Source organism: Triturus cristatus, chromosome 6 (genome assembly GCF_964204655.1).
Source record: "Triturus cristatus chromosome 6, aTriCri1.1, whole genome shotgun sequence".
Classification (NCBI taxonomy): Eukaryota; Metazoa; Chordata; class Amphibia; order Caudata; family Salamandridae; genus Triturus; species Triturus cristatus.
The window spans coordinates 1827152572-1827164656 of NC_140589.1; the positions used below are offsets into that span (position 1 = coordinate 1827152572).

The 12085-nt window shown below is 45.1% G+C and overlaps 1 protein-coding gene across 4 annotated transcripts in view; it reads left to right on the forward strand.

The window, feature by feature from the left end:
• The window catches only part of DTNB (dystrobrevin beta), a 716394-nt gene that overhangs the window by 588847 nt on the left and 115462 nt on the right, over nt 1-12085 (forward strand). For all 4 annotated transcript variants that reach the window (XM_085613210.1, XM_085613208.1, XM_085613207.1 and 1 more), the window contains one exon: nt 9546-9642. In XM_085613210.1, the coding sequence (XP_085469336.1) occupies nt 9546-9642 (97 nt within the window). The remainder of the gene's footprint in view (nt 1-9545; nt 9643-12085) is intronic.

Below are 12085 nucleotides of genomic sequence, written 5' to 3' on the forward strand. Positions count from 1 at the left end.
CAGTCGTCGGGGAAGATGCCGGATTCGAGGGAGGCGTTGATGGTCCGGCCTAGTTGGGGTGCTATGGTGGCGGCAGCTCTGTGGTAGATGTGTGGTGAGCAGGGGTCCGTGGGGGCTCCTGAGTGGGTGCTCTTCATGGTCGTGGTATTGTCTTCAGTAGTAGCAGGTTTCCTTGTGGTGGTGGTCGGCTGGTTGTCGGTGGTGGGGAGGGGATGGTGTCTGGAGCCTGTTCGCTGAAGTTGTCATAGAGGGCCTTGATTTTCAGGTGGAAGTAGGATCTGAGCTTGTTGAAGAGGTCCTGGGATGGTGTGAAGTCCGCGGCTTCGCTGGGGGGTTTGGTGAACTGCTGTATGATGTTGAAGAATTCTTTAGCGTTACTTGCGTTGGTGTTAATGTTGTTCTTGATGAAGGTCCACTTGGTGGCTCTTATGCGCTGGTGGTATTCATTCATGGCGTTCCTGTAGTAGTTCTGGTCTTTGGTGGTTTTCCTGTTTCACCAGAATTTCTCGAGGCATCTGCAGGAGCGCCTGGCAGCTTGGAGGTCGGAGGTGAACCAGGCGGCCTTCAGGGGGTGTTGTTTGACGGGGAGGAAGAGGGGTGCGAGCTTTTCAGCACAGCCGGCAATCCAGCGGTGTAGTTCTTTGGCTGCGGAGTTGGCGTCCGTCGTGGCGGAGGGTGGTGTTGAGGTGTTCCTCTGTGATCTTGCTCCAGTTCCTTCGTGGCGGGCGCGGGGTGGGTTTGGGTACGGTGGTGGTGGTGAAGGTGAAGTGTACGCAGTGGTGGTCTGTCCAGAGGGGCTGCGTGGTGTGGCTGAAGTGGATGTTTGTCCTTCCTGCGAAGATGGGTTCGAGGGTGTGTCTGGCTCTGTGGGTGGGGGTGGTGACGAGCTGCTTCAGTCCGAGTTTGGCGAGGTTGCCAAGGAGGGTGGTGGAGTCTGGATCGCTGCAGTTGTCGAGGTGGAAGTTCAGGTCTCCGATGAGAATGTAGTCTGTGGAGGCGATGGCGTGGGTTGCGACTAGGTCGGCAATGGCGGTGTGGTGAGGAATATGCACAGGCTCTCTGTTCCAGTCTGAGCGCCGATCCACAATGCTCATACCAATCACAACGATGCATTGCAGTGTTATGATTGGCTCAGGGGAGCCTGTGTGCCAGGGTGCTTCCTGCTGGCGGCCGGGACAGGAAGATGAAGAGGATGTGGACGATAGATGGACGAGAGGCGGCCACCGGCCGTTAAAGTTAAGTCCATTTTTTTATTACATTCCTCTCCCCACCCCCGTCCAGTAGCAGCCGCTACTGTAGCCCTGAATTGTTGTCCTCTGTATTTTTGGAATACGCATTTGATAGAAATTATAAAAATTTAGGACTTAAAGTTTACGGATTTAGTCTACCGATTGTGGATTCCAAGGGTATTTATTTAATTTCTGATTAGAATGTACATTGATGCTGTATTTAATGTAGCTGAAAAAACACTAATCAAAAGTGAAGGCTTTGCTCAAAATTTAGTGCCATTCGGGAACCACATTCAATTCAATAATGAACATGGCAGGGATGGCTACCTTGTCAATCACTGCTTGTGTGTCATAAGCATGAGTGTAGGTCTGTGGCACTCAAAATTATTGCATGCATACTTCAGTATGGGTCACAATATTCCCCTCAAGCCTGAACGTTCAACTAACTTATAACCTCACGGAAGCTAAGCCTCCCTGTGCAATACACACAGCATTCATAAAATATGTTGCTAATGAGGTTAACCTCCTACACGAAGGGGGCGCCTAAATACACTATTTTTAGGTTCGGGAATTCAGGGAAACAAAATATTATTTATGAATAAACATTACGCTTAACCTATTTCCATTAAGACAAGCAATTAATCCAACCTAGTCACTGACCCAAAAGCGTCTTTCAAATATTCATTACATTATTCATAGATTACGTTTGACTACATACATTTCATATTTTTATACACATTGCTCAACAACAAAAAATTCACATTTTATTTAAAAACCTCCAGATTGCACTTCTTAGTCCGGCCTCAAATGCATTCTTTAAATGGCACAATGACTAGATCAGCACAAAATGTCACAAACCATCCCACTTGTTAATTACTGTCTCTCTTTCATACCTGACCATAGCCCTCAGAGACACTCCAAACACACATTACCCATAATCCCAGAGTATCCTTAGGTAGCGCAACAAGGATATCGCTCCTTTTATCTCCGTTGTTACTTTTTGGCCAGGGGTCTTCAAACAATCTTAGTCCATGTACATTTTGGTGGATATTGAATTCTCTTGACCACCTTCTTCGGGATCTTGTCCGATAATTTATTCGTCCAAGCTCAACAAGTGGGGTGAGTTCTAATGAGATTAAAAAAATCTATATGTAAGGTTTAGGACACAATTTATATATGAGTAATAGCTTCACATGTGCATTAGTTAAAGAATGAACTCCGTAATAGACTCTTCCGAATCACCAACTACCAGTCTGTGCCATAACACCAGAGTTGTGCAAACAGGATAAAAATTAAAAGCCACCACCACCAGTAGTCCTATTGTCCATAAGCATTCCAAGATAAAGAAGATGTTGCTTCACCAGAGTCAAGCCTGGAGGTGTTCCCTCAGTGCTCTATACCAAATGTTCAGAGAGGTCATTCAGTTCACACTTACAAGGTGTATATTGGTCCTATGTCAATACTTTCTGAAAAACATTGGAGGGTATTAGTGGTGGGTAGTAGGAATCTAGAAAAGCTATTGTTTTAGTCTTTTTCACCTGAAATGTGGGAGTAAGAGGGGGCAGTGTGAGGTACATGGTAAGCTTGTGCCACAGTCCTGGCTGCCTTTGTCTGCCCTTAGAATGTTGAGTCTTTTGATAGAGGCACTGCATATGGCACATGGTCCTGAAGAGAGATGGGTATTACTTGCTAGGTAGTCTGGTATGTTCCCATGGCTGCCTTTGTAGATTATGCAGCACACTCTGAACAGTATCAATGCTGGCAGGGGGGTGCCGCCATCTTTGAGACAGGACAAAGACTTTGCCCGTGGTTGTTGGCGGGTGGGAAGGTTTTGTAAATTCATACTGGGTTGATTTTGAAGCATGACATTTTTTATTTCTTAATGTGGTGCTTGAATGATAGAGGAGACATTTTCCATTGTCTTGTGTACCTATATCCACTCAGGTTTGTAAGCTACAAGCAGTAAGCTAGACCAGATGCCTTAGAGAACTGTAATTCCCTGCTGGCAGTAGAACATTGAATGCGTCAGAACAGACCTTAAGTAAATCCGTATGTGTATATGTTGTGGTTTTGGTTTACATGATGTGTGATGGCCTGCGTAATTGTTTTCCTTGGATTTGAGAGTTCGCTTGATGCCAGTTTCGCACGTGGAGAACTTTGTGAGTTCAAGCAGTCAAGTCAGTAATTTTGTCTAGATTATTTTACACACATTGTGAGAATCTGGCCCGCTGCGGTGTGAGGCCTGTTTCTTATGTCCTGCAGCAGTCTATGGTTCCTGGGTAGTGCTGTTGACGGGTACTGCGTTTATCAATGATATCCCTGGACAGTAAGTTTTGTTTAAATCAAGTCGGATAATCCCTTTAGGCACTTGACTCTCATCAGTATTGAAGATCAGTGGCCGAGGCTTACTCTAGGAGCTGAGGGGGTGACACACTAATGCGATCAACAGTGTCGATAGGATGTATTAGAGAAAACTCATATATCAATTTAGACCATTATAGTAATTTCTTTTATTATTGTCAGCATAAAGCACTATATTTACACTTTGTACATCTATTTTTATATATTTCCTCCTTAGGTTGTCTTATTCTAGCAGCAGTAGCTGTCAAAGTGCATCAAGTGTGCTCCCCCAGCCAACACGTGTTTCGCAAGTTGTCGTTTCTTTAGGATTCTAGTGGGATTATTGATAGTTATAGGAAATTTCTGGCTAAAGTCAAATAGAATATTGCAAATATAAGAATATGTAGACAAAAAGCACCAAGAGAAAAGAAAGGGAAATAGAAGACAAGAAAAAACAAAAGACTAAATAGATTCATAACACAAACAATACCTGAGAAATCACTATATTTTAACTCCACATATCTGTAATTAACATTCAATCACATTGATTACTTTCCCCAGTCCATTTCCTATATCTGTATATGCGAGTGGATACAAAGATTCTTAGTTGTCTCACATACCAGTAGTATACGGTTCATTACCTACCTAGTATGTAGCATACCTTTGTATCTCTTACTGAAGGCTGAATTGGCATCCTAAACATATGACTTAAAATCTTAATAATTATACTATACCCTTCGAATAAACATGTCTAGTAGTCTCTCTCTTCAAGTAATATTATAAATAATTCATATAGGATTTGGACACTAAAACGTATTTCTTTTTCAGGTTAAATCTTGGTATTCCTAGTACCTTAGTAAGGTCAACCCAAATTATTTTCCATACTCTCCTGTGAATAGAGTCAAAATGATTGATGCTTTAAAAAAGAAAATGTTCTCCTCAGCCAGCTTGGCCCTCAGGCCTCTCAGTGCAGTATTCCTTTGGGGTAGGTACCCCAACACTTCGTGAGATATGGCCAGCAAGATCTTACCGGCCATCCTGGATGACCTTTAGGCCTAGTTGAACCAAACAATACAAGATGGCCAGGACGCGACAAAGTATGTTCTGCGTGCCGGTTTAGCCACTAGAGACTCCATAGGAAGAGCTGTGCTTAGAAGTCACACATGGGTGAGATCACCGGATTTTCTGGAGACGTACAAGTGACCTTGATAAATATGCCCTTTGGTGATTCAGGGTTGTTCACTGAGAAGACTGATTTGGCACTAGAACAATTTAAGGATAGCTGCTCCGCAGCACAAACTTTGGGACCCCTGTTCGATGCTGAACAGAATATTCCAGAGGGCTGGCTTATAGACCACACCAACCCTCCCAACCAGTACTACAGTAGCAGACTCCTTTCATTCAAGGCAGAGCACATGGAAGCAGCCGCGTCTACTAGCACCAGCAGGGACAGCAATCTTTCAGCTCTTCCTCCTCCTACTTCAGCGGCTTCCATGCCAATTAGTTTGTCCTGACAGGCTTAGGACCAGCCAGTATGAGGTAGGATATATTATTTACTCCCTGGCTGGAGATCCATCAGATCAAAGGTGGGTTTTGTAGATTATTCAACGGAGCCTGTGTTTCATCTCCTCCCTCCCCCATCTTCTTGCCACAGCAGGCTGTCCTTTGCAGGTGCACTCCGTATTCTTGATGCAAGAAGTCTTGTTTCTCCTGTCAAAGGGCGCCGTTCTGCAGCTGCCTGACTCTGAGAGGAGAGGGATGCTATTCACGCTACTTCCCTGTGCGAAGAAAGACAAAGGCCTAAGGTCTATACTAGTGCTTTGGCCATTGAATGCCTTTTTTAAGAAAAAAAGATTCAAAATGCTCACTTTGTGTCTTCTATTCTGTTCATTCTAGGAGAATGGATGGTGTCCCTGGACCTGCAGGATGTGCATTTTCACGCGCCCATCCTGCAGTCCCACTGGCATTACCTGTGGTTTTCCTGTGGTGTAAGACCATTTCCAAATTGACGTCCTCTCCTTCAACCTTTTCTCAGTCGCTTGGTTGTTCGCGAAAGTGTTGGCAGCTGGGATTGCTGCCCACCTTTGGAGGTCAGGGATTCATGTGTACCTTGATGACTGATTGCTCCAGGTGAGTTACCCTCAGTCAGTCATAGACCACTTTTGGACAACCGCCAAACTCCTGAAATCTTTAGAGTTTTGCATCAAAGATCCGAGGTCCCACCTGTGCCTCTTCATTAGAGCTATCCTGAACACTGTAATGTTCAAATCCAGGACATTCAGGATATGATTCCAGTGTTTCCACTCAATCCTGGGTCTCTGTGAGGATGACTCTGATGTTTCTTGGATTCCTAACCTCGTGCATCCACCCCATCCAAATTCCAGATGGTATGCGTGCTTCTTGCAATGGTACCTCTGGTTTCAGTGGGCCCAGCATCAGGGCTGCCTTTCCTACACCTTCCAGATGTCGCAGGAGACGGCTTAGGCTCTTCTGTGATGTCAGATGAATGCCAATATGACCTGCATAATCCAGGGTTGAGAGATGTGTCCCTGCTGTGGAGAGGGTAACCTAGGAAAGGTGGAGATTACAGGCCTCTGGTCTCTGAAACAGAGCCAGTTCCAAATCAACCAGCTGGAGTTTTAGGTGACCTGTTTGGCCAAGAAAGCCTTCCTGCCGTTCATAGAGGGGAGATTGGTGCAGGTCTTTTCTATGACCGAAATGTGGAACTAAAATGGGCAGCTTGGAGTAGGTCCTGGGCCCTGTGCAAATAGGCCCCTATGCCTATGGAAGTGGCTTGACCAGCAGGTCAACTTTCTGGTAGACAACTGTCTCATAGGGTCTCTGACTACTCGAGCAGACAAGTTGAGCAGACATCCTTGGTGGATAATGAGTGGCATCTCACCAAGAAGTAGCAAGAAGCATCGTTGACAGGTGGGGTATGCCCAGGGTAGATCTGTTCTTCACCGTTGATGGGTGCAATTTCAGCTCTATTACGTACTTGTGTCCCCTCCATGAAAGTCACTAGGGCACGCATTCCTACTGCGATGGGACAAGGGTCCCCTGTATGTATTCCTGCCAGAGTTCTGAGGAAAATCAGAACGGATCAGGCCCAAGTCATCTTGATAGCCCTAGATTGAACCAGGCACGTATGGTACCCAGATTTTCTGGTCCTGAGCGTCCGCCCTCCAATCCGGCTGTCATTTTAGGAGGACCTCTTGCCTCAGCAATAAGGTAGGTTCCTGCACCACAACTCCCACAACCTACACAGTCATGCCTGTAGAGTAAGCAGCAGCAATTAAATACTTTTGACTTGCTGACCAAGGAGACTACAGCCAAATGCCCTCCTACGAAGTCCATCCATGCCGGAAGAAATTTGATGCCTGCTAGGCATGCCAACATTTCTGAGGTTTTGTTATTTGTTCTTTTGTTAGCACAGCAAGCAAAGAAAAGGAAGGCCGTGCTTAAGAGGACCTTGTCAAGGTAGCTAGTGCCCTGCATCAAAATCTGTTACTCACGGACCACAATGGCTTTGGGGCATGGAAGGAGAAAGGGTCAAGAAACTAACCTCAGCACAGAGGGGCGGCACTTATATGCGGCTCTGCTCTATCACTTCTGAGGCTGTACAGTCACTGTGGAGCAACACAGCGCCACTTACTGGCATGCGGGAGCATTGCTGGAAAGTTTCTCTGGATCAAGTCTGGCGCCTGGGAGTTTTCTAAATGTGAGGATTCTGCAGTAAGTTGGTATACCCACCAGAAAGAGCATTACTGAAGAATCTTTATCCTTGGGAAATTAGAGGCTAAAAATAAAAAAAAATGTACTGCCAAAGTGCTTGTCTATGGGGTTACTAAGGCAATTCTAAAATATAAAGATTTATCTTGCCTTCCCTACAAGTGGTGAGGAGCAAATCAAAGTATTCTACCTGCTTATAGTAATAATCCTCAGCATTCCCGAAGTGCCTAGAATGTTCAGGTACTTAAAAGTGTTACCATTTTGCTGGCAAATCTATTATTTCTAATTACATACATTACAGATGAAGTACTTAGGAGTGCTAAAATAAAAATTTTAACTTGGAAGTGAGGGATTAAACATTTGCAGAGACGTGCACACAACTAATGTGCACCTAAACCGAAATTTGCCTAGAAAAAATTGTTTTTGGAGTTTACCAGTTTCTTTTATGTTGTTCCTGCACTGAAGGGCAGAGTTACTTTGGCAGTTTGGTGTGTAACTATGATAGGTTGCAGGGTTTTTAGAGGACCTATTTTGCAGAGCGAAATGATCTTGAAATGACACCTCAAGAGATCCACTTCTGACAACATGGTTTCGTTTCATTGGTAAAAGAAATATATCCTTGTTACAATCGAAATGTACCTTCCAGCAGAAGTAGCATTAAAGTAATCCTCCAACTCTGACGTCTAATGTTAAACCTGTGTGCGAGGAATGGACCCACAATCAGATGTCACTGTAAAGATGTGATCACCAGAGATGGCTTTCTGGGATATTGTGAGAACGGTTTGTCATCCTTCAATGATCTTTGTGTAGAAATGTACTATAACCTGCTATTTTCACTTTGAAGTTGTTAGTCTGTCTCGCCTGGCTTTCTTATCTTCTTTTATGGGTAAATATGTAAATTATAGTAACAAATGTTAGGAGGACCGTGAATTGAGATCAGACTAGTTATACACTGTGGGATGAAATGGATTACTAGATATGTTGCGACAGTTTTATATATTGGTATATATATATATATATATATATATATATATATATATATATATGTCTTGTTAACCTTATCTATTTTATGAAAATGTAAAAATATTTTTAATACATTGGTGCATTCGGCAGTCTGTTGAATAGGATAAACACCGAGTGTCGTAGGTGAGGTAGTCCTTTCTATGCTATTTTGTAAGTAATGTTCACAAGACATTCCTCAGTTAATTGTTCTATTAAACAGCCAGTCTTCGGTAGGTACCATGGAAACCCCTCCGGTGGTGGCACTGTTCACAATCTGTGGCAGCCTGTGGAATCCCAGTGTGGGTGTCTGCCAGTCTTCGGTAGGTACCATGGAAACCCCTCCGGCTGTGGCCCTGCTCACTGTCGGTGGCAGCCTGTGGAATCCCAGTGTGGGTGTCTGCCAGTCTTTGGTAGGTACCATGGTAACCCCTCCGGTGGTGGCGGCCCTGTTCACTGTCGGTGGCAGCCTGTAGAATCCCAGTGTGGGTGTCTGCCAGTCTTCGGTAGGTACCATGGAAGCCCCTCCGGTGGTGGCGGCCCTGTTCACTGTCGGTGGCAGCCTGTGGAATCCCAGTGTGGGTGTCTGCCAGTCTTTGGTAGGTACCATGGTAACCCCTCCGGTGGTGGCGGCCCTGTTCACTGTCGGTGGCAGCCTGTAGAATCCCAGTGTGGGTGTCTGCCAGTCTATGGTAGGTACCATGGAAGCCCCTCCGGTGGTGGCGGCCCTGTTCACTGTCGGTGGCAGCCTGTGGAATCCCAGTGTGGGTGTCTGCCAGTCTTCGGTAGGTACCATGGAAACCCCTCCGGCGGTGGCGGCCCTGTTCACTGGTGGTGGCAGCCTGTGGAATCCCAGTGTGGGTGTCTGTCAGTCTTTGGTAGGTACCATGGAAACCCCTCCGGTGGTGGCCCTGTTCACTGGTGGTGGCAGCCTGTGGAATCCCAGTGTGGGTGTCTGTCAGTCTTCGGTAGGTACCATGGAAACCCCTCCGGTGGTGGCCCTGTTCACAGGCTGTGGCAGCCTGTGGAGTCCCAGTGTGGGTGTCTGTCACTAGAACAGTCTCCCCACGTACAGAGAATGTCCTGCGGTGTGATAGATGATTCTAGCAGATTGTTTCCTCCAGACCTCTGTGGGTGCAGATTAAGGATCCCTTCCAGGGTCAGTGCATGCGCTTGCTGTTTGACTTCCGTCCTTGAGTCTGAAAGGAGCTGTGGGTGTAACTGGTCCCTCTGTGTGCTCCACAGGCAGAGGAAGGATGAGCTGGAGCACCGGATGTCTGCGCTGCAGGAGAGCAGGCGCGAGCTCATGGTGCAGCTGGAGGGGCTGATGAAGCTGCTGAAGGTCAGAATTACTATTTCATGTCAAAATCACTCCTGATGGTTGTCTCTCTCTGGCAGCATTTTGTGTTTCTGGTTTTAACCCTCAAGATGACCCCCCCTCCCACCCTCCACTTCTCATGTATACGTGACACCAATTTAACTTTCTGTCCACCATCTGATAGAAAACAAACTGTAAATGCAGCTGGCTCCGTGACCTAGATTATGCTTGCTTTGTCTCTTGCCTCAGAGAATCACACACAAGTAGGTTTTCCGTGGGAAGTAAATTTGTTTTGAAGTGCCATTTCGTTTCTTGTAGTTTTTTAGGTCTCGCCTGACCCAGCGCATGTGCTGGTCTGGCGAGACTTATTGAGAGGGCTCCAAAAAGTGCTACCAGGCCAGCCTAGAGCTACAGTGCATGTGCGCGTGCGCCGCGCTTTACCGCGATTACTTTCACTTTCGCGGCCGCACGGCCTCTTTGATGTTTGATCGTGATCGCGATCACTTTCGCGGCCTCGTGGCCGCTTTGCATAGCCAATAGGTCTCGCTTTTGGAACCTTATAAGTATTTAGTTATGCAACTGTTGCATAGCTAAACACTTATAAGGTCCCAAAGGTGACACCTATTGGCTATGCTAATGCTTGTCTAAAATGTCTTGGCTGTTCTCATGCAAAGAGTAGAATTTAGAACTCCACACACAACCGCACATTATTATACAGAAAAATAAGTCGTTGTTACTATGCACAATGATAGTTTATGCATGAGCCAAACATATAACCAGTTCTAATGACTACACAGGCTGCTTGGTGCTGGCATTGCTATAATATATAAAGATTATTGGCAAGTTTCATATTTATGTGCTTTCAGTAAGAATAACGCTGAAGCTCCTCCCCACCCCCACCACAGGATGCAGAGACTGTTCAACTGACTGAACTAATTCTCCAGTCTGTACTACTTTATAAGAACATCCTCTTTTTGGGGATTTTAATTCACATGTTCATAAAGAGCATGATCTCTTGCCGCAACACTTTTGTCTCGGTCTAGAAGCCAATGGCTTAGCACAGCTTGTGGGTATCCCCACCCACAAGATGGGACGCACTTTACATCACAGATGAAGTAAGGAGGAAACATTGGAAATTTCTGAAAACCTAGCAGTACCCATGGACCAGGTCTTTGCTATATTGAGAGCTACTTCCGATCAATTAAAATAGTCCCCCACTACTAATGACTTTGATCATTGTTACAGTTGTGACCACATCAGATTCAACCACAACAGTGACCACACTTTGCAGGATCATAGTAGCCACCGCCCAGGTGTACATCACAAATTAAACTACACTTACCTATATATATTTTCTTTCACAATGTTGTGGTTGTCAATATGTTGAATACCAGGATATATGAAGATAGACAACTGACCACCCCAAAACATAAGACAGAGTTACCAACAGCACTGTTTGGAAAAACGTTATCAATATAAAAGGCCTCCACGTGACTAATGAAATAACAGCCACAGCAACAAGTGCCCACTGGCACAAAATAAATAGTAACAGCTATAAATCTCCCAAACATGTGAATTATCTTAGAAAGAGCAGCTTTAAATGTAAATGTGGTTTGATTTTCATTCATTTATTTCCAAACATCAGCATACCACTCTCTCTAATTACACAATTTTCTCTCAAACATGCCCTTTTTATTTTTAGCAAAAACACTCTAAGAACATCTTGTATTTTTCACACTCTATGACTGATAGAGTGGGGCTTGAAAAATGACAAATCTCCATGTGACTCTGTAAATAGAGAGTAGAGACAGGCGATTATATTTCAAGTCCTGCAGGTTGTCAGTGTGAAGTCTGGAGATGTATACTACTGCCTTCTTCAATGTGGTTAGACCTTCTGAATTACATGTAGTGCTGGGCTGCACCTCAGGGAGCTACTTCCAGGGTGCTGGCGAGCTACTAGCAGCTCCCGAGCTACCCGTTGAAGACCCCTGCCATGGACAGACCACCTCCAAAGAAATTTTGCCTGGGATTTAAATAAAGTTAAATGACTGATTCAGAAGACACCATGGGCTCCATCCTGGGCTTGGAAACACATTATTTTGGGGAGATCCATTGAGAGCCTTGAGACAGCAATTAATTGACTGCCTGAGTTTGACTCTGCCTCCGATGCATGAAAGCGTTTCAGAGTACTCCAAATCCCCCAATAAATGTTTCACAGATGATCTGAGGGAAAGTCTGATCTCTTTAATACAATAGAAAGGAATTGGAGGCCATCATATGAGCCTAATGCTGCATTGTCAAGCTTAAATCACGTAAAAATGAACCTTTTACTTCTAAGTCATCCTACTTGCACAATACCATCCTTGGCTCAGGTAACCTAATTTGTGAACTGTGTGAGCGAGTAAAATCATTTGTATCTCCTTTATGTTGCTTTTACCTGCCCCAACCTTCACAATAGTTTTGTGAC